Source organism: Lipotes vexillifer, unplaced genomic scaffold, assembly GCF_000442215.2.
Source record: "Lipotes vexillifer unplaced genomic scaffold, Lipotes_vexillifer_v1.1 scaffold280, whole genome shotgun sequence".
Lineage (NCBI taxonomy): Eukaryota > Metazoa > Chordata > Mammalia > Artiodactyla > Lipotidae > Lipotes > Lipotes vexillifer.
The window spans coordinates 2,712,095-2,736,132 of NW_006773895.1; the positions used below are offsets into that span (position 1 = coordinate 2,712,095).

A 24,038-nucleotide genomic window follows, 5' to 3' on the forward strand; every position below is an offset into this window, starting at 1 on the left:
GCCATTAAACATTAAGGATGAATTTGTGTACAAAGGAAGAAAGTGCAATTAAGAAATGGTACTGATACCTGTGATGATTTCTTCCTGTGACTCAGTATAGTAAGTCATTAATGTGATTTAAATAAGTGTTTTTAGAATAAGTTTTGTTCTGACTTTTCATAAGATTTACTTAGTGAAAATGTTGAATTTTAAAAATTAATATTAATTGCAATAATTTTATTTAAGACTTTCCAAACTTCTTTGAAGTCCCATTGCTGGTGGAAGAGTTTGAAGCCATACCCCTTGAAGTTTTCAGGAAAATAGGGGGGAAGTGGCCAAAGAAAGCATAACAATTTACATTTTTCTTAAAATTTTATGCTTTCTGCCATCCGCTGCTACCATGGCGCCCGTGATAAAGCTTGTGGCGAAGGGGGGCAAAAAAAAAGAAGCAGGTCCTGAAGTTTACTCTTGACTGTACCCATCCTGTAAAAGATGGAATCATGGATGCCGCCAATCTTGAGCAGCCAATCTTGAGCAGTTTTTTCAGGAGAGAATCAAAGTGAATGGAAAAGCTGGGAATCTTGGTGGAGGTATTGTAACAGTCGAAAGAAGCAAAGCAAGATTACTGTGACTTCTGAGGTGCCTTTTTCCAAAAGGTATTTGAAATATATCACCAAAAAAATATTTGAAGAAGAATAATCTATGTGACTGGTTACGCATAGTTACTAACAGCAAAGAGTTACGAATTGCGTTACTTCTAGATTAATCAAGATGAAGCAGAGAAGAAAGATGAGGATTAAAACTCAATTATCTGTAATATTTTGTATGAGTTCTTGAATAAAACTTAGGAACCAAAAAAAAAAAGTTTATGTAGGTTTTTCTTTTGATTTAATAATTGGCCCGTGTTTATTTTCTCCCTTCCAGTAAGTCTTTGGTTAAAATAGTTAATCCAGAAAGATGTCTGCTTGTGATTTGTATGAATCCTGACTAATGCATCCATGTACTTTTGAGAATTTTCTTGGCAGTACCATACAATGTACATTATTGTGCCATAGTCCATCCATGCTAACATTCTCATATGTTTATATTTTAAAGAAATAGAGCAACAAATGTCTTAATTGTTGACCACTTGAAAATGTTAGAATAGCATGTATACCTGATTAAAAGGAGCTTGCCTGTTTAGAATCATAGATTGGTGAAATTTGATAGGACTTTGAAATGACTATAATTCTTCAAAAAAAGAAATTAAAACCCAGAAAAATAAAATGACTTAGCCAAGTTCACAAGGCTGACCCAGACATCTGTACTGTTCAGTACTCTTTCTGTATGTCCACACTTGCACAGTATAGATTTTGCTCTCAATAAGTTTATGGCACACATCGCTACATTTTCACAAATACAATTTTCATCATTATCTATATGTTGTGTGAACCTTTAAAAAATGGTTTCCTGTCAAATTCACTAACATTTTTTGGTGAATTTCAGATGATATGAAAAATTATAAAATTAATCTTGTTTGTATTACCAACGTGGTGGCTTGAGAAGTCACAGAATCCCTTTCTGTTCATGGCCATTACTAAAAGCATGGGCTCTGGAATCTGAGAACCCTGCATGCATTAGAATCTAACTCACAGTAATCTTTGAGACCCTGAATTACATACTATTTAATGCCTTAGTTTCATACTCTGTAAATGGGTATTGTTACAGTTAACTACTCCATTGTTTTTTGTTGTGTTGATAGTTGTTGATGATACTGGTGATCATAAAAAGGGTGATCCATAAAAAGCAGTTTGGACAGTATCTAAACGTTGTAATTGCTATGTAAATGTTAGCTACTACAATATTTACTTTTTATTTTTTTTCATATTTGTTTTATATGGATACATACATATATATATATATATATATCCATATCCAGTTGGAAACACAGGATTTAAATAAAGCAAGGTTCATAAACATGTCTTTGTGAGAAGCACTAATGAACCCCAGTGGTACCTAGAAAATAATAAATTGACAGAATTTAAACATTTTTTTTCTTTTTTTGAGGATATAACAATTTTATTGATTATTAAGTATTTATCTGTTTCTTAATGCTCACTCTTTGTTTTCACTGCCAAAGGAAATAGATATTACAGAGGAAAACGTATTGTAATTTATATTGTTTTAAACAGATACTAGTTGTTCAACTTGGCAATTTGGTTTGATAGCAGTTATTGGAATTATGTATCATGTACCAATCTAGGCATTAGAATTATAACTAACTATCATCAGAGTCTAGCAGGAAAGATATATTAAAAATGAATATCCACAGCACCATGTGGTAATAACAAGTGATTTTTAAATTTTATGCATAAGTATAAAGTTCAGTGGAAACAGGTGAGAGAGCAAGAATTTTGGAAAGACAGCACATGATTTAAGGCAATAACAATATAGCATTAAATAAAGCAACATTCACCATTAAGAACTCATTCAGTTCTATGCAATGAAAGCATAAGTACCATGATCTGTTCTTCAGAAAATTCTATATTGGAAATCCACTACATTAGTAAAGTGTGCTGATCTTTCTGTTTTTTTTCCTTTTCTTTTTCCATACTTTACCTTTTTGGATGACTAATATTAAGGCTTTAAAAATCCTTTCTCTGAATTATCAAAGCAGCAAGACTTCTGCAACTTCTCAAATATCTTTCAAAAGCAGAGGAAAATTCACTTAGAACCATAACTATAATCCTGCAAACTATCAACAACAAAAATTAAGGAGCTCCAGTTAAAAACCACAGTGCTTCAGAATCAATTCTATATTTTTGACAAATACTACAACTTGTGAATTTTGGCTCCAAGTCAGTCTTATAATAACATTTTCTCATATTTGTAATATTCTCTAATAATATGATTTACAAGGTATTATAATTGCAAATCATCTCTGGCTTTAAAATATTCAGTGCTCCAAAATTTTGTATGATGTCACTTGTTTGAATTTTCGCACAGCTTTTTGCCACAGAAATGTGCCTGCTTCTGAAGCCCTAAAACATATTTTCATTTAAAACAAATATAATACTAGTTTAAGCTGAATTATTTGTATAAGCAGTACAGTATCGGCAAATGGAAGAAAGCAATAACATATGTAAAAGTTTATTTATGAACTTGGGAAAAGGTTGAAAGGTTGGCCCCTTTACTGCTTTTCATGATATTGCCCAGCTCCGTTTCTGTATTCCTTCTTCATTGATAGTGCGCTTCTCTTTTTGTAATCTCGTAAGACCATAAATCTTCTTAGTGAAAACCTACCAAGGTTGGCGTTTGCCTCAATCCCCTGAAGATTTCTGTGCTCTAAGCTGTGTCCTTTTCTTCTCTCTCCATCCCAAGTACATTTTTAGTTTTCTCAGTAGAACTGAGAACTCAGCCAAGTTTGAGAATTGCTGATTTTCTAAATCATACCAAGGTGCAACCCACTAACTAATCCTTTTGCAGGATTATTTGCATTTTAGAAAGAAGATGCATGTTTATCCAGGAGACTGTTTATTTTATTGTATTAGTGAGAGACATTGTGCAATAGTTAAAGAGAACAGTTTTAGCATTGGATTGACCTGGACAGAACCTAGCTCTTCAACTTAGAAGCTTATGTCTTGGAACAGTTTACTTCTGAATGTCATTTTTTTTTTTTTCCAGTAAAAAGGGATATAAGGGATAACTCGTGATGCAGAGTAATTAAAAGGATAGAGATAAGAAAAAATACAGAAATTAATGCTAGTCTTTTATAAAAGAAACGCTATAGATGGCAACAAGTTAGAGAACTGAAATAAAAAATTGGGTCAGTGTAGAAGTTTTTGATACGGTAGGTAACCCATAGGTAGCACAGCAGCACACAGAGATGTGCTTCTCCCACACATAGTTGTTCTTGGCTGTTCTTAGCTTTCTCTGCTTTTACCTTTGTTCTATGCTCTGTTACTACTTTAGAGGACCCCTGGTTGAAAACCGTGATTAAAACCTAAAATTCTAATTTCTTATTCTATTTGGAATCTCTTTTTATAGCACTCATGAACAGTGGTTATCTACATTCTGCCTAATACACCATACTTAAGTTCATATGGCACTTTCTATTAAGTGCTTTTCTGTAGATTATCTCATTTTAGAGTCACACAGGTAGGAAAAATAATAACATCATAGATGTTTCATCTCCATTTTGTAAATGACTAAACTGAATCTCAGAAATTTTGCCCCTTTTGGGGGTTTCAGCTTTTTGGACTGGATTGGAGCAGTGCTGGCTCCTTTGAATGCCCATCTGCTGAATCCTTTCACTTATGTCAATTTTCAGTAAAGAGTCTACAAATTGAAATAAGTTATTGTGCCATAAGTATGGTACTGTCATAGTGTCTTAGTTATTTTGGGAGATGCTAAGACAAATGTATTTTTAAGATAATTCTATTAACAACAATTAATATGTCTACATTAAATGGGTAAGGCCAGTGTCCTGTATAGCAGAGCTTTGATTTCATTTATAAATGAAAACCGTTCCTTTATTAATTGTTGCATTCTGTATTTGTATATCTTGTCACTCTTTATAAATCCATTGATCAAATGCTTCATTTTTCTTTGGGTTTACTCAAAAAGGGCCACTTAGTTTCTGATTGTGACTAGGTTATACAGAAAATATTTTATTAAAGTAATTTAAAGTTGTCTTATAAAGATGAATAATCCAGCTAAAGATATATATTAAAATTTTAATAATACATTAGTGATTCATAGTAAAGATCCAGAGAATTATTGAATAAATGTATGAATGATGGCTTGAAAAACATACTTTGTGTGACATCTCTTGGATATAGACATGACTCATATTACTTGAAAATGCCTTATTAAAATAATATACTTCATAAATGAGTTAATTTTTTTTTTCTTTTTTAAGGTTTCAGCAGAGCAGCTTTACCATTTGGGTTAGTTCGTAGAGAATTATCCTGTGAAGGTTATTCTATAGATCTACGATGTCCCGGCAGTGATGTCATCATGATTGAGAGCGCTAACTATGGTCGGACAGACGACAAGATTTGTGATGCTGACCCATTTCAGATGGAGAATACAGACTGCTACCTCCCAGATGCCTTCAAAATTATGACTCAAAGGTAAATGTTCACATGTTATTATCCCATTTTAGTTACTAGATCCAAATTCGTAAAAGTATTATCATAACTCCAGACTGGATAGATACAGTGCATGTCTCAGCCTGTTCATTAAAGTGAGTTAGGGTTTTACCTACCAATGTTGATTTCTACTTTATAATATTTCAACAACATTTAAGTCTCTATATCATTTTTATATAGATTGACATCAGAAGGAATATGTATTACAGGTTTTTTTATACATCATAAAATAAATGTAATTGAAATGTAATCTTGTTTTTTAAGCCTTCAAAATTTTGAAATATTTTATAATATCAAGAATGTTTAAATGTCTGGGTCTTTGGCAATAATTGTTCCTTAATTTTTTTTAATTAGTAAACTTTATTTTTTCAGCAAAAATGAGCAGAATGTACACAGAATTATCATACTCCATCTCCATACGTGCAAGACTTCCCTAACCATTGCTATCCTGACATCCCCCACCATGGTGGTACATTCGTTATAGTAGATGAACTCACATTGATACATCATTATCCCCCGAAGTTCTCAGTTTGCATTAGGGTTTACTCTTGTTGTACATTCTGTGGGTTTTGACAGATTTATAATGACACTTATTCACCGTTGTAATATCATACAGAATAGTTTCACTGACCTAAAAATCCTTTGTGTTCCACCTACTTATTCTTCCCTCCATCTAACCCCTGGCAACCACTGATCTTTTTATTTTCTTACAGTTTTGCCTCTTCTGGAATGTCACACAGTTGTAATCCTACAGAATGTAACCTTTTCAGATTGCTTTCTTTCACTTAGTAATATGCACTTAAGTTTCCTACATGTCTTTTCATGGCTTAATAGCTCATTTCTTTTTAGTGTTAAATAATATTCCATAGTCTGGATGTACCACAGTTTATCCATTCACCTACTGAACGATTTCTTGATTGCTTCCAAATTTTGGCAATTATGAATAAAGCTGCTGTGAACATCTTTGTGTGAACATAAGTTTTCAGTTCATTTGGGAAAATACCAAGGAGCATGATTTGTTGGATCATATGGTAAGAGTGTGTTTAGTTTTGTAAGAAACTGCCAAACTGTCTTCCAAAGTGACTGTACCATTTTGCATTCCCGCTGGCAATGAATGAGAGTTACTGTTGCTTCACACCTCACCAGCGTTTAGTATTGTCAGTGTTTTAGATTTTGGCTAGTCTAATAGGTGTATAGTGATATCTCATTGTTTTAATTTACAATTCCCCAATGACATATCATGTTGAACACCTCTTAATATACTTACTTGCCATTTGTGTATCTTTATTGGTGAGGTGTCTGTTCTGGTCTTTTGCCCCCTTTTGTAATTGGGTTGTTTTCTTATTGTTTAGCTTTAAGAGTTTTTTATTTTTATTTTTTTGGCCACGCTGCATGGCTTGTAGGATCCCAGTTCCCTGACCAGGGATCGAACCTGTGCCCCCTGTAGTGGAAGCGTGTAATCCCAACCACTGGACTGCCAGGGAATTCCCTTTAAGAGTTTTTTTAAATATATTTTGGATAACAGTCCTTTATCAGATATGTCTTTTGCAAATATTTCCTCTCAATCTGTGGCTTGTCTTCTGTTGATCTTCAGTTTTAGAAAAACAAACAAAATAAAAACAACAGATTAAGAAAGTTAAAACATATAGTGCTCATTCTCTCTCTCTTTCTTCATATATAGATAATAGGAAAGAAGGGAGGAAGGGGGGCGAAGGAAGGAAGGAAGGAAAGAAGATAGAAAGTTATTTGGGTAATATACCAATTTTGGTTAATTTTGTGTTTTAAAAATGATGTGTTGGAAAGTGTGTTATAAACTATAAAATATATGAATGATATCTCTTAACTGGACAGTTGTGTTTCTACAAGTAAATAGAATACAAAAAAACTGCTGACAATGGGTATGGACTTTCCTCTGCCTTAACACAGAGCACCTAATTCTTGGCATCTTTCTTTTTTTTTCATAAATTTTGGTACTCTTGGCATCTTAATTAGAGTTTTCTTATATGTAAGGTATTAAAATTGTGTTCATTATGATAGAAAGTAATATCCAGCAATCCCAGTTATTTGGAACATAGAGACTCTCTGAAGGAACACAAGTTTCACAGAGTTATACAATGTTGATTTTGTTTTTTGTTTACTGGGAAAACCCTTTATCTTTCTATTCAAAGCTTACACCCTCTCCTCCTGCCTCTTTCCCCCCACTGAAAACAGTCTTCTGTCCAGTTTTGTAGCTTGTATGCTAGTCTACGTTAAAGTAGAGCAGCAAATTTTCTAGACTGAGGTCTGATCAGTGTAGGCACAGTGAAATCATTTAAAGGTGATAAGAGCAATGAAGGAAATAATGGGAAAACTTTTATAAAAATCCAGTCTATAAGAGTGTGGGTACAAATTGCTGTAAAATCTCTAATTTCAAGCAATAGGTATTAGCATATTTTTATTGATAGCAGATTATAGTAACTTTTTTGTTAATGTTGATACTGATCAAGATATTTTTAATAAACAAGAGGACATATATAATACTTTTGAAAGATTTCCATCAAAATGCTTTTATTTTTAGTTTTTAAAGGGTAGTTATTAAAAAATTAAGGTAAAATCTTATTTGCACAAATGGCACTGGACTATGTAGGATTTGAAAGGATTTGAAATCTGGCTTGTGAAACAAACTACGTAGGATAATATCCCTTCTTTAGAAGAATGGATTCTGTGCTCCAATAAAATTGTAATAGAACAATTTGCCCATAGTATTTACAAAATTGAGAACTGCCTATAGCAGGCAGATAATAAAGGTAACCCCTGATAATTGACCATTTATTCATTCTTAATATGTTGATCCGACTGTTCAGTGGTAGTGATATCACATGAGCATCTAGAACTAAGCCAGAGAGAAATAGGAAGTGAAAAATGATTATGTACAATTACCTGTTTTTATTAGACTGACAGGCAAAAAGGCAGTGGGAGTTAGTACAAAGAGAATTTGAAAAGAGCTGGCCCTGAGGAATTGTACTTTGTAGGTAACTTACTTTTGTTTGTGGGATTATACATTTAAATACATGGTTAAATATCTAGCACAACACATAAGCCTTATCATACTTGTTAATATAAATGTAATTACATAGTATAGGAAATGTACAAGATAAATAGCAAGTTATTTTCATTGTTTCATTATGTTATAAAAGCAGGGCTACATTTTTGATAATACATTTTAAAGGAACTAGAGTTTGGGGTATTTAAATTCTGTGAAAGCGTACTGTAATTTCCTTGTTATCAAAATCTCTGAACAATTTACGGTGTGTTAGGGTAAATAAGGGGTTAGTTCCAAAACTGCCTGTAGAAACTCCATTTTTATATTGTTGTATTATACTAGTGGCTTATTATTATTTAATCAACACAATGACAGTTTAAACATGAACACTTTATTGACAAGGAAGACAATGTTAAGATGACTTAAAAATGAGTTTCATAGTGGTAATTTATAAGTACTCCATTCTGTGTATGTCAGATTATAAACCCTAAAGGAAGTCCACCGTATTTGACTATTACATAGTTTGAAATAGCTGTAAGAAAATTAGGTAGGCAGTATTTTTGCAGCTGAATTATTACAGAATAACTATTGAATGTGTAGAATACTTGTCCCTATTTTTTAATTTAAAGATATTCTTTCGGTATTTACAAATAAAGTCAGAGTTATTTTCACCAAACTCCTAATAATTTGGCAAATTTTTCCATTTATAATCATCAGAAAAATGTGTTAATGTAGAAAATCAGACTTTTTTTCTTTAATATAGGAGATTTCTCTTTGGAAAAATTAAATAAAAGCACTAGATATATTTCTATTAAATTTGAAACTCCCTGTTTTCTACATATAATAATGGAGATAGGCACAGAATTTTCAATACCATAAAATATGTTTATATTATAATTCAAGGCTTTTCTCCCCGCCCCCCCCCGCCCCCGCCACTGTCATCACTTCATCAGTTGAGAGTCAAGTAAATAAACACACTTGTAATTCTTGACTGTGGTGATAGTAAAAGTATCAATAATTGTTATTTATTCTCTATTTTCTATTTCCTGCTCACTTAAAGGTATGAAACCAAGACTCTATTACTAACTGATTCTACTTGTCTTTTAAGTACACTGAATGGCTCATCCTAAAAAGTGAGAAATGAAACTCCTTCCTAAAATATGTGTTTTAATACTCTATAAAATGATCACCATTAGAAATCATTTTTTTAGCACTCTTTGAAGATAATTATAGTGGGGTAACTTAAATATGAAAGTTTCAACACTTTGAATTCATTAAAGCAAAGAAAAAAAACCACCTCTTATTACTACTCTGAAGTATTTGATGAATCAGTAAATTAGAATTTTGCTAACAATACTGTTTCTTTGTAGCATTGGGTACAATCTAGTTACAGTGATGTGCTAAACTGTACCTGAGATCCTCTTCTGGTATTGCTTATAACTGTCCCTTCGTTCATTTATTCACTCTAAGAACTTGCCAGTTCTCATCAAGGTGGTTTGGTGCCTTAGATTATGCTTCGTAATTGTCCTTAGGTTTTTCTTTTTTTATTAGCACTCCAGCCAAGAGATCTGAAAGTAAGAAAGTATGTAAATGTTTACTGGGTTTTAAAAAAATACTAAATGTAGGTTAATGGGCGTAGGTAGGTCCAGTTCTTCAGTCTTAACTCATACTGTCAGATGTACATCAGTGTACCTCTGTCAGTGCAAAGAGGTTCTAAAAGTAATATGTGCTGCTCTCAAGAAGATGATAAGAATACATGCCTCAGTTTTTCCCCTACAGTAGGAAAGGTATATTTTGTGTAATTGATTCAAAGATAGGCCCTTTTTTTGTGTGTTGAAATTGCCCAAGGAAAGTAAAATAGTGTCCTAGACTTAGGGAACTAGCCTGATTCCTTCAAAGATTTTAGCCAATTTTTTTTAGCCCACTTATGGATACCAACTGGCTAGAACCTCATAGCACAACTACAGTAGGTTACTTATTAAATAAAATACAGTATATTTTTGGTTGTTAAACTACCGATTTAAGTTCCTTTAAGTTATTTGGAAAACGTGGTGGAATATAAATAAATAATTCAGCAAACAGTTGTTTTTACAGATCTGGCACTCACAAGAGTGTTGAAAGAAGAACATACAGATGAAGCAAACATAAACATATAGTTGGTAGTTACAGGTGAACAGATGATATTACCTACAGAAGTTATGTGGTTTGAGCGTGTGAAAAGCTCTAGAGAACACCTGCATTCAAGGGGCAGAGGTAAAGTTACCATCAAGGAAATCAGAACAAGAACAGGAGGGTAGTGTCTCATAAGCTAACAGTAAAGTATAAAAGAGATTCATTTTTTTCTCACTGCTGCTGAAGATTTTTATTCTATTTAACTCAAATAAAAGAACGCATTAGGATTTTTCAGGATAGGAGAGTTTCAGGATAGAAGTTAGGAAAATAGCATTCAGCCTTGCATAGGCCATATGAATTAGATACCACTCTAGTCACAGTCATCCAGGCAAGGAATAAATGCATAATCTAGATTTATGAAGTAGGAGTACAATTCAGAGATTTTTTTAACTTAAGGGGAAAAAAAAATCTAGCTTCTAGAGCATGGGAACAATTTAATTAAATTAAGCTAAGTAAGAGCCAAAACTTATTTCAGAGCCTAGATCTTGTCCACAAAGGTTGGGATGATGGACATAAGCACAGAGTAGGGACCAGATTAATCTATTCCCATCCTATACCCCATTCAATAACTTCTCTATCCTTGAATTTTCCTTTTCTAAACCTATCAGTGTCTCAACTTATTATCTTCAAGTATAATAATTACATTTTATTTAACAATGTTAACCCAACAGCAATTCAAGTGGTGATAATTTCTTGTGTGCCTGAGGATTTGAAGAAATGTGTTATTTTATACATATGTGCATTACTTTTTTCTGTTCCATGGTTCTTTACATTACAGTAGGTTATAGAGTGAGACTGGAAAAATGAGTGCATTGGCTTCTTCACCTCCCTTCTTGCTACGAAGCAAGGCACATAACTCTCATAAGGACTCTCTATGGGCGGGAAAAACCATAGGCCATTGCTTCTATTTTAAGAGAGTTATTGAATAACAGATTTTTGGAACTGCCAAGGAATTTGGAACTCATCATAGTATAGCTCTCTCTCGTTTCACTTGGAGAATCAACTGTCATTGCAGTCAAAACACTTCATCCACATTGCAGCATGTACATTCTCCTCACTTATTTTTAAAATATCTTTGAGAAGGAATGGCAACATGATATCCTTCTTTTTACTTTGTGAACCTTTAAAAAGGTTATTTATTTGCCACAGAGGCTGAAACCTCAAATCCTCTATACCTGGAACCTCATTAATTAATGTCCTAGTTGCATTAAAATTGATTCTTAAATAATATTTAATAATTCTTAAAAAATTCTGTTATCTAGTTTTGTATATATACTTCTGTTATTTTCAAGTATACTAATAGATATTAAGTGTGTGTAAAATATTTAAAGAAAGGAGATACTTAAATACATGCACACATCCACACAAAACCTTCATATGACAACTGATGCATGTTGGAAGATTCTTAGAATTTAACCAAGAAAATCCATTAAAATGTAGTCACAGTTCTGCCAGTGTTCTCTGACAAACTTCACGATTACAGATTTTTGTGTGGGCATACTCTCCTTGACATACAACCCTTTCGACTTTTATATTGATGATTCAGTCTTCATAAAGAAACTTTGTATCCTAGTCAGAGCTATATAAAAGAGGTGTTTGGTTTTTTTTTTGTGGTATGTGGGCCTCTCACGGTTGTGGCCTGTCCCGTTGCAGAGCACAGGCTTCGGACGCGCAAGCTCAGTGGCCATAGCTCACGGGCCTAGCCGCTCCGCGGCATGTGGGATCTTCCCGGACCAGGGCACGAACCCGTGTCCCCTGCATCGGCAGGCGGACTCTCAACCACTGAGCCACCAGGGAAGCCCAAAAGAAGTTTTACTTAGTTAATTTTTTGTTCCCTGACCTCTTTATAGGTATCAATAAACTTAAAACTCATCTTTCTAAGATATTCACATCCGTTCCTTATTAATCGCATTTTTTAGAGGGAAAAATGAGCTAAATCTGTCCCATCATCTAATTTGATGTTTTGTAATATTTTAGGGGTTGACATATTTTATTCTTACGTTATTATCAATACTTGCTAGTCAGGGGGTACCCTTCTCTTGCCTAGTATTTATTCAGTGTACCTATTCATTCTCATAGGGTCTAAGCCTGCCATTTCTGAGAAACTGCAGCCTTACCTTTATGCTGTTTATCCCAAGTGCTTTTATCTATCTGTGGTTTCAGGTTTATCAACCATTTGTCCATTAAGATGACATGCATCTGGGCAAAAATAAATAACTCAGATGCTGCTAACTCATCATCTCTGCAATGTGTTTAGGTTATTTCCTGTTGGGTGATGGATTTGCACTAATTCTTTCACTCTTGGCTGAGTTGTTTTAAGACAGCTAACTGGAATTACAAGCGCCTCTCTTTGGCCAAGGATTGGGAGCTTACTAGCACAAACTCTTGAGCCTTAGTACAGTAATAAATAACAATTAAAGCTCTAGTTGGTATATCTAATTGAGCACATACTTTGCATGTCACTTACCGATAGGCGTTTAAACCAAAGCACTCATTACAGAAAGGAAAGACTATTGGCAGTAATAAACATGAACCATATTAAACATTCACATTTAGTGTGTAAGAAAGACTAATAAATTATAAAATGGCTTAGAAGACAAATCATCTTAATATCCCTTATGACCCTCCTTTTCAAATGTGGAAGAAAGAAACAGTCACATCAGAGATTCTGCCTTACAGGGTCCTCTGTTTCTCCTTTTAAGATGAAAATTAGTAAAATAATTCTGCTGGATAATGAACACTGAGAGTACAAGTGTGACCTGCTGGTTTTACTGGTGCATAATATGTGGGTTTTACCTTTGTGTACTGGTGGTCAAGGAAGCCAGAACCATTTTCCCTAAGGACACTATATTTCCTAAGGATTATTCAATGAAATTAAGAGCCTTAAATAATACCATGAAAGTTTGAATTTGATTTTATTTTTTGACAGCTACTGTCAGATAAGAGATAGGGAATATAGTTTTTAAAAGTAAAGACATATCTCATTTAAACTCCGGTGTTTTTATTATTAGAAGTGGTTTTTATTTTTGAAACTAAAGTGGAGAGGAGAATAAGTAAAAGTGAATATGAATATCCATTTGAATTTTAATGTTATAATAATCTTTTCATAGTCTCAGTTATCACTTATGCCAGATTTCTCATTTGAGAGGTGAGTGTTATGGATGAGATAGATGACAGTGGTATTTCAGTAATACATGTATTGTCATATACCTTGTAGATTTTTACTCTCTTAGAACATTCTCTGCTACACACTAAACATGGGTTTCTATTTACAAAGTAAATTTAAACAAATCAATTAAGTGACAGAAACCAGGTCTAATTCAGCATTATATTACTACAATGTATTGGACAATCATATGTTAAATAACTAGATGAAAGCATGCTAAATCTGTTTACATAAGACTATTTTCAAATACTCATTTGAGTACTTTGTTTTGTACCTAAGTATGATTTCTTTTTAGTGTGTATCTGCTTTCTGAAGTCATACTACTAGCGTCAGTATATAAATATGACTTACAAGCATCCTTTTAAAAAGAGTTATACTTGGAACAAATAAATATAGTTGTTTAGTCACAGTTGTAGAGAATAGAAATAAAATTTTATTTTAGAGTTTCAAATCAAGACATAGCCACTATCTTTCCTTTGGATATGGCTTTTTCTTCTGTTTTCTCCTCTTATGAAAAACTCATAGATAAATGCTACTGAACTGTAGTATAAAGCATATTTTCTACCAGTATAAAAAATTAAAACAAATTATGAATTGTAAGTTCACCTAAGAATTTGGAATTATTTATCTTATGCAGTTCATATAGGCATTTTTATTACCAGGAAATAAATTTATGTATTCATTGAAACTTTGGAATAATTCCACTGTCTGAAAATATGCTGTTTATTATTTTATTATGTCATAAATAATAACAAAATATAATTTTGAGTAAAGTTGAGAATTTTCCATTCTCATATCCTTTTTATTTTACTGAGATTTCTAATTAAGTAAAAAAAAATTGCCTATATGTTATTTGGTGGAGAAAATATTTTAATTGTTGGTTTACTATAAATCCTTGTTTTATTTTCTTACTAGCAGTTTAGCTGCTTGACTTTGCCACATCAAAAACAGAATAGAAATTGTCAGTCGGTATCATTCATAATATACTCTATTGACTAATTTTATTAAATGAAGAGAGAAAAGGAGTTGATATCAATTGCTTAAAAACAGCTTAAACTGTCATTTATTATGGCCCTATTAATTTTTCCATATATTATATAATGAGATTGCACACCTATACTATATTAAAAACAACAGCAATAACAGAAAACACCAGTATGGATATCTACTTTGTATATTGCCTAAGAAAAATTATTGTGAGTAATTCTATTTCTGGTAGCATTTTACTAATATTTATGTCTTGCAGATTTTAGAGACTTATTCTTTTTACTTACTATTTTCTTTAAATGTCTTATAGCAATTTAGTTACAGTTTTTAGTGCTGTTTGCTATTCTACAATTAGGATGAGAGCTAACATCTCTCAGTTGGTTCTAGGAAAAATCTAGTTTTGAAGAAATATAAAGAAGTGAGCAATTCTGTAATCTTAATATTTATTTCATATAAACCAATCAAGTGTATCATGTAGCTAATATGTGTTGCAGTTCTCCCAATATTTCTTCGCATGTCATATGCAACCAATAAAGACGTGGTTTTAGAATGCCCCATGGCCTTGAAGATAACGTCTGAAATGAGAGTCACTCGGTATAAGTTGTCAATCTCAAGACAATTTTCTGTTTTTCAGACTAGAGGTCTGTCATTTTTAATGAATTCAACTGTAATTTGTGAAAAAGGTACTGTTTCTAAAGGTGGGTTTATCCTGAAGCTAGTAATGAATCTTTAATGTCAGAGCCTTTTGCTTGCACAGGCCTCTTCCAAGGCATTCTCAGGGTCCCTAGCAGTGGGCTCACAGGGTCATGTTTTTGTAAAATTTGCTGAACTATGATATTTAAACACAATCTTTTAAGGTTTTGATTTCATTCTCTGACTTCTCTGTTACAATTCTTCTCATTTATGGCTGCTTAGGTGTAGCTAAGAGCATTTGGGGATTCTGTTAAGTGGAGGTTCAGTTGGTGATAAATTCAGTTTGAGTTTAGTGGGGGTATTTTTATGAGGTTTGTAGACACTCATGTACAGTTTAGTTACTGTTAGCTATTCTGGTGAAGAACTGGCCTCTAGAAGTACTCCTGTTACTCATTATACTGCCTTACTGATTGTGACGTAAATATGCAAGGCCGGATGTCATATTACAGTTTAAAAGTGTCCCATGGGGCTTCCCTGGTGGCGCAGTGCTTGAGAGTCCGCCTGCCGTTGCAGGAGACGCGGGTTCGTGCCCCGTTTCGGGAAGATCCCACATGCCGCGGAGCGGCTGGGCCCGTGAGCCATGGCCGCTGAGCCTGCGCGTCCGGAGCCTGTGCTCCGCAAATGGGAGAGGCCACAACAGTGAGAGGCCCGGCTAACGCAAGTAAAAAAAAAAAAAAAAAAGTGTCCCATGGCACCTGAGATATGTGGTCAGTGTTGGAGAAATAATGTTTGGAATATATGGAACCAGAAGCTAGACTGGAAAATTCTTTCAGTCATTAAAGGGTTCTTATAGATAACTAGTCAAAACAGAAGTTCTCTCCTGTATATTCTTGGTGGATTATATACAGTAGTACACAGAGAACATATCCAAAGGTAGTACTTACCATTGTAAATGCCCCATACTGTTCTCCCCTTTTAATGAGTATCATATAAAATAGAATGTATCAGAATACCTGTGTTTGTGGAGCACAGGCTGCAGCACTTCAATGCACATGAGCACCTGTGACATTGTAGGTACATGCCTAAAGTATCCAAACCATCAATAATGAAAAATAAATTTTGATCAGCTGTTTAGGAGGAAAAGCAAAATTATAGAAAGTGACACTATGAAATTGTGAAGAGACAATCCTAAGATTTATGGTGAAAAAATTATTAAGGAAAGAATTGTAAAGGAATGGGAGGCAATTAAATTATTAAAATGGTTTTTAGTTTTCTGGGTTTTGTTACTTGTGATACTTTTAGGCTTTCTGAAAATTTGTGTTGTTTGTTGTGGTTTCCTTTTTTTTTTTTTTTCTAAATAAGTATTCTCTTTGGTACCTTATATTCTACTTGTAATTTTTTTCTATTTTTTTCCTTAAATTGGTACCCCTAAGTATTATAAGCTGTAGACCTTACAAAACTTGAATTCACCCCTGCTATTTTTATTTATAATGTGTTAGTTTCTTGAAATTGGCACAGTGTTCCACTAGACAGTCTTAGGTTGATGTGTACATTTTAGGATATTTCTTTGTATCTTTTAAATTTTATCTCATTTTGTCTCCTTTATCTTTAATCTCCAAAGATTTAAGGTTTCAGAGAAGAAAGAGTGAAAAATTAACAAATCAATTTATTAATTTATTTAATTAAGTAGATAACAAAGTATTCATTCAGTAAAAGAGCTGAGATAGAAAAACCCATTTTCACAGTTTATGTTAAATAAATGCTTGGTTTAAAACCTTACTATTATAATATAGACTAAACTAAGGGAGTTTTTAAACTACATGATTTTTAAACAAACTTTCAAGAAATTATACTAATGAGCTTTATTTTTATACTTTCTTCCCACTCTCCCAATTCCCCAGTTTGGGAAGTTGCCTTCACCCTCACCTCCCACTCCTATTAAAACCTTTATGTGGAGAAAAATATTATTTTTAAATTACTGTGTGATGATTTCATAGTAATCATTAATGATTAGTAAGTAATGATTTCAGTAAATTTCTATAACATTTATAATCAAAAAGTCTTTTAGTAAGTCAAAACCTTTTTTTTATTATTACTCTTAGAACTTTCTAAAACAATACAGCAAGAGGAGGAAAGAATGAATGCTGAATTTTCTAGGACATTTTAAAATTTGGTAATTTTATTCCGTACATTAAATTATCTTATGACGCAGTCCTAAGATGTTCTCATCGTTCATTCATGGAATTCTGTATATATAATTTAAAAGACTGTTTATAAGTAACTTTTGAAATCTAACTGTGAGTTATTATGTGAATGAGACTATACCTTTTAAAAATGTATATAAACAGGTATGTTGGATTGAGATAGATAATGGTCATTACAGGTATATTATCTGATACATTGATTTAGAACCTTTATATGTGCATTGCCATTTATTTCAACCCTTGACAAGTAGACCTTTATTAAGCTGTGATGATCACTGAATATGAAACGTAACCAAGATTATTTTTTATTCAAACATAATTTAAATATTCATCAAAGAGAAGTTATGCTTGAGACTGACAGAGACTATTAACATCAAAAAATATAATTAACTGCATTGGGTCTCATGAAGCAGAGTTAGCCAAATAGCCGAGAGGTCTAATTGCTCTAGAATTTGAGAAGCAATGGTTTTATTTTATGCTGTAGCTGTGAAATTAATAGTAATGTGGTTTCCTATGTGGGCCAATTAAAAGCTGCCTGTTAAGGTTCATTGCTGTATAGGAAACCCGCTGAATATCCCTTAGTAAACAGTATTGACATGTCAGTATGTACAAGAAGATAAAATACAATAAAAACCGTGAAAATGAGAAGTGGTATTAAAAGACCTGTTTTTGAAAACAGTCCATTAAACTCTTTACACCATTACAGTGTTGCAGTGGATGTTGTGGTGTGCCCTCCAGATTCCCCCTTCAGATGAGGCCCTTTTTCCCCCCCTGCCAAGGGAGTTGCCAGCGGATGGGCTCACAGTGAGTCCCTGCCCAGGAACTGCCATGGGCTGAAGGGATCTTAAATCCTTCTGCCCAGAGGCATCCCTCATTGAACGCCAGAGTACAAAGGCTTGGCCTTCTCATCTTTTGCTTCATTTTGAGACATCTCTGAAGGGTTCTGCCAGCCTCAGAGCTCCCTCCCTGAGGAGTTTGCTGGGCCTTTCTCACTCTACCCAATCCCGCTTTACTCATGGCAACACTGATAGTTCTAAGAGCGTTATAAGCCTCTCAGAGCTCCTGGTTCAAATTCTGCTTCCAGTGTTACCCAACCTAAGGAAGGTACTGCTATAAAAACAAGTCCTGTCAGTGGTATTGGTTACATACATTATAGGAATCTGTCAATCAAAAACTAAAATGGTTTTAAAGCAAATTTTAAAAATGCCCAATTCAGGTCCAAAACATGGCATTTCACGTTGTAACATTTATCTTTGTCATCTGGTCCTTTTTCTTTAATCAAGGTAATAGGCAGACCTTTGTGATGCTTTTCTGCTTTATAGTTGAATATAAAAAGAAAGCATTCCTGATTGAACCCAAAAGATTTTGCCTTGCCCAGGCTGTAGACATTTAAAAGTGGCATTCTAAGGGCATTTTGACATTAATGAGGTTGATGAAATGGAAAAGTTGAAGGGTCAAAGATAGAGCGGTAGCAAGATCTTAACAGTGTTTCTTTTTCATAATAATGACGTCAAATATACTTAAGAAATGACTGTCATTTCTAACATAAAATATGTAATGTTATGTGTGAGTGTACTACTTTAAGTATTAGACTACTTTTTGTAAATAAAAATAGTGCTAAAATTAGCTATAAAATGTGCAACTTCAGATACGGTTTATTAAATTAGGATAATCTCATTTTTTTAGCTTTAATTTTTGTAAGGCATTAAAAATCTTAAAATACCATAATAGATTTTAATGTGTGTAGTATAATTAGATATACATTGTGTCTTTAATCTGCAGTGATAAAGATGTTCTCCTGGTCATTCATTATTTAATATGCTTACCCTGTTTATATCTGTGGCTTAAGAGTACATGTTAGTTTCCAGAAGAGCAGTATTGCTGCTTCACAGCACACAGCCCTGTACTCCCAAGCCTGTACATGGTGTTAGTGGTATTTAAAGCTCTTGAGTCTAACATTTTATAGCTCACGATGAACTGAGCTTTTCAGACAAGTTACTGATTTGAAGCTGATTCAAGCTAGGAGTATTACATGGAATGGAAGCCTTCTGCCTTCAACTGTTAGAAACTCACAAACCACGTAAATCAGAGAAGTTTTTCTTTGGTTTATATCCCGGTTATGGAACTGTGCTTGACTTCTGAAAATTACATCTTTATCTTTCATTCATTGATTTATGCCTCCAAATAATTACTGAGTTATATGGTGGGCAAGCTAATGTGTCAAACACTCTAAAGATATTTGTGAACAACTGGTAAGAATATATACTTTTAAGTGTATGGACTGGTGTTTATGAAGTTAATACATTTTAGAATAAAGCACAGTGTTATACACGTGGTTCAAAGATTCTTAAAACAGACACTCACCTCTCCAAGATATTATAATCTGGTGAAGAAGATGAAATATATATAGAAATAACTAGGATACCAAATATCTCAGATAGCACAGTAAATTTCTAAAAACTGTTAGAGAAGGGAAAGCGATAAGCAATGGCATGAGGTGGGAAAATTGTACTATTTGTTGAGGGAGTACTAAGTAACTGTTAAAGGATTTATTCAACTTCTGTCCTCACTCCTTTAAACTTTCTTTACCATGTCCCATCTCATTAACTTTCTTCTTCCTTTGGGGTATTCTGAATTCTTTTCTTGCACTTAGACCTCGGAGGAAAGGATTTTCAAAGATTGTGTTCTTTATATTTCTCAAAATTATGGAATGGTTCTATAAGATACTATATTTTAAAAATTGTCTTTAACTCTGTAATGTCAATATAAAAGATAACACTAGGGTTTTAAGCCCTTCATACTGACTCTGAAAACAAGGAGTTCACTCTTTTTATATCAGAGAACAGTAATACATAAGTTCATATCCATTTGTTTATTTTCTTCTGCTTAGATATTGTTTGGATGTGGTATAATTAGTGTATCACAATGCTTTCAAAGTTGTAGGTATTCCTATAACTAGGATATAGCAGCAGATAATGTCTTGTATCACTGTTTCTAGTGCCAGGCCCACAGGTGGATATAAAATTATCATTTCCTTCCTTCCTTCCATCCTTTCTTCCTTTGTGTCATTTATGTATCATTTATCTATCTGATTTTAGATAATTTCTTGCCTTTGTGACTGAGATGTAGCAGAGGACACTTCCCTTGATCTGTGCTTTTTAAAAAAGCACTTTTGGTTGTACGCTGTAGACTGGATGCTTACGAGTAGGTATTCAGTTATCGAGAATGCCATCAGCAATGCCTTGTTTTCTTATCAGCTTCTTCCTGCTGTCAGCTTGGCATTTATTTCAATAGAAAAGGATTTGCATCAAATGTAATACCTTATTATATACAGCTAACATGGGGTTTTTAATTGTGCAAACACATGAGACTCCTGCAGTGATAGTCAGTTTGATAAAAGGATTAGATTATGAATATTTTGTCACGATTAAAAATTAGTTCTGATTTATCAGAAGTAAGCCAGTGAAATTTGCCATATATTTATCGTCAGGTGAGACTCCAGAGTGTATGAACCACAGAATATCCACCTCTTTATAATTCTCTGATAGATTTGGTTATTTGTATTCAGATAATGGGTATTAAGGATTATTTTTAGCCTTCCACACCTGCTCTACTGCTAAGAGTATCCCAAGAGTCTGTGGTTCCAGTCTTTTGCCTTTATTGTTTCTCATCTCTTGTCTTACAGAACAGTTAGGCAAACATCTGTACAAAATTTCTGCAGTTTTTATTAAGGGAAACAACAGTGGTATGTATCAACAGGACATTTTGAGTTGTTCCTTCAATTAAAAAACCCTCAATAAAATATAGAAGAATGAGAATTCCAATTTAGGAAGTATTTATTGAATGAGCACTTCTTGCCCTAAATAGGACTAGGCATTCCAAGGAATTTAAAAGAAGCCTAACAACATCTAACTGGAGAGATAAGACAAGGGTCCTAGAAACAACTAAAGGCATTCATGGTATGAGACCTGTTACGATGAAGTGCCTAGCACTCTTTGGGGTGTTTGGAAAAGAATATAAACAAAAACGCAAGGAGTTTACAGCTTAATTTTAACAAGGAAAATACTTGGTGAGTTAAATAACAATTTTATGCAAAATATAGAAGAGAGCCACAAAGCAGAATATGATTAATTTCTTCTTTCTTAATTAAGAAGAAATCGTTCAAGAAGTGTATTGACAGTAATTTCCGTGGGAATTCAGTTCAGATACATCTTTTTAAATTAGAAAGAACAACATAAGGAAAACACAGATAGATAGTGGTTTTTATGAGGCACAAAGTTAATATCAGATAATTAATAAAAAAAGATTCACGACTTGCAGAATAATTGCATAGCATTTTGTTTTCCGAATGAGAGTTTTCACTTCGTCGACCTTTAACTCTATGTATTTCCCTCTCCTCCAACATTAATTTATACTATTAAGTTCATACTATTCATAGTATGAATACTATTAAGATACTGCTCACTTGTCCTTTCACATCCCCTTTTACATAAAGCATTCCTATATACTTGTTTATAAACTATATCACATACTTTACTGCCAAAATATTTACAAGTTGCATGAGGAAAATAAATTACTGTAAAACAAAAGTAATAATAAGAAAAGTGCACTTAACTGAAAAACAAGTTTGATGAGGAAATAATAATACTAAAAGTCATGAAAGATTTCATACTGAAATAATTCATTTTGGGTAAAGAATAGCCGTGCTTTCTTGCCTCTTGGTTAAAAAACCCAAGCACTTATAGAACGTTGTCATTTTAATAAAAAATGAAAAAAATTCCTGAATTGAATAAGTACTTTAACAAAAAGTTGTACTTTGTCTTAACTTTTGCATAGATGGTAAATTTTTAAAAGCTACATCACCAAAAGTCTTATGATTTTCTGTCTATACTTTCATTTTGATTACATAGGAAGTTCTGTGAACATTCATTGCTGTGCTATAATCAAAGTGAGGTCTGTAAAAGAGGAAATTATATTAGCTGTCAATTAGACTAGAGATGCATTTCTTTTATAGGCAGAGATTTATAATACTGACTAAATGACATCCCATGAAACATCTTGGGAGGCAGAAAAAAAATATTTATGGCATAATTTTCCTGTTTGTCAAAATCGCATCTAAACCAAGGGAGTTATCTTTAAGGTGAATTTAAAATAGCAACAACAAAATAGTTTACTCAGTTTTGCACTGTAAAACTCCTTTTTTGTTGCAGGTTCTTTTACATTATTTCAAACTCTAATCTTCTAAGCGGGTAATTAATGGACCAGAAAAGCCATGTGCGGAAAAGAAGAGCCATAAGGGTGAACATATTTCTTCACAGAATGATCTTTAAGAAGTAAATAATTACAAAAGGAAAAGATTTGGGATGACCAATCTAAATCTGAGGATAATTAGAAGGAATAGAGAATGAAAATCAAAATGCTTGGCATGTACAATTCTCATATCATAACAAGACTAATTAAATATTTAGAAACCAAAAATCCCCTCACAATTTGAAGAAAAATAACCCACGACAAAAGGGTCTGTAACTTTGCCAATAATTAGCAAGGGTTATAGGAAGGAAAAGCATCACAGATTGGCTCCAAGGCTCTGAAAGGTCATGTCTTATTATGGTGTGCCTTTTATATGGTCTGGTAACAAGTTTCTTGCTAATTTAATCTAACTAGGGCATCCCATAGCAATATCCCATTTCCCTTGTTAAAAATGTGATAGTTTCTGCAAGTGCAAACTGTAGTAGGTTAACATTTTTAAAAATAATTGCTCCTAATTGATACAGGTCATAATAATTTTTTAAATTATTAAAAGCAGAGGTCTTGAAAATTTGGACTCAGAAGCAATATTTTTAAAGTATTTCAAAATTTTATAGCTTTTATCCCCACTTGAATTATCTTGTTCCTTTCATTAAGTAGTTAGACATGATGACCCTGTGAATGAAATTTAGTCTCAGTGGCATGCTTTGTAAATAAATATTTCTTATTTTGCTAATAAAAACAAGTGCATTTATGTTGAATGTGCATTTCTGCAAACAAGAGATTTTGTACTGGATTAATAAGGCTGAGTGAGTCCAGCCTAATTTGCATTAAACTGACCCCAAGGTCCAGTAAAAACTGCAAGGAATTTCAAAGGTTTCTAAAACATAGAAGGTTGTTTTTAGAAAATCAGCATTGTCGTTTCAAAATCCTAATTTTAGTAATTAATGTGGAATTTTTGAGAATTTTTTTGAGTTTCTAAGATGCCAATTTAACTATAAATATTAAAGTATGCATACTTTGTGGTTTTAATTCCTGACACAAAATGATTATGGAAGGTATCACTTTCATGTTATTCCTGTTTTCAACATACTGAAAACTAGAATGACAACAACCTTCTGCATATGAGCCTACGCAGGATTTTATTTCAAACTTTTGTTGATTTGCTGTAGGTTAACTGATACTTTCTTTTTTGGCTTTCTATTTGTTACATACTATACACTTTTTCAGTCAAATAGGTTTATGTTTATATATCAGTAGTCCAGACAGATATTTTGTATTCTTGCTTATAGTTATTTAAATAATAAATTGACTTTTTCTATACTCTTTTCAAATACAGTTGTAAAGATTTAATTACAGTTGCAATTTTTAAAAAATTAGGACTATATTTCAAATTTTTGAAAACACCAGTATATAGGAAACTGAATGGAATAAACTGAATATATATATTTTTTTCCAAATTATGTATTCATGCGTGTATCAGTACTCAAGTGTAT

General features: G+C 33.1%; 1 protein-coding gene and 1 pseudogene across 1 annotated transcript in view; both read left to right on the top strand.

The window, feature by feature from the left end:
• ADGRL2 (adhesion G protein-coupled receptor L2) overlaps positions 1-24,038 on the top strand; it is a 147,078-nt gene that overhangs the window by 62,393 nt on the left and 60,647 nt on the right. Inside the window, exon 2 of the mRNA XM_007448569.1 lies at positions 4,880-5,093. Coding sequence (XP_007448631.1) covers positions 4,880-5,093 — 214 coding nt within the window. The remainder of the gene's footprint in view (positions 1-4,879; positions 5,094-24,038) is intronic.
• On the top strand, positions 380-779 carry LOC103069335 (60S ribosomal protein L22 pseudogene; annotated as a pseudogene).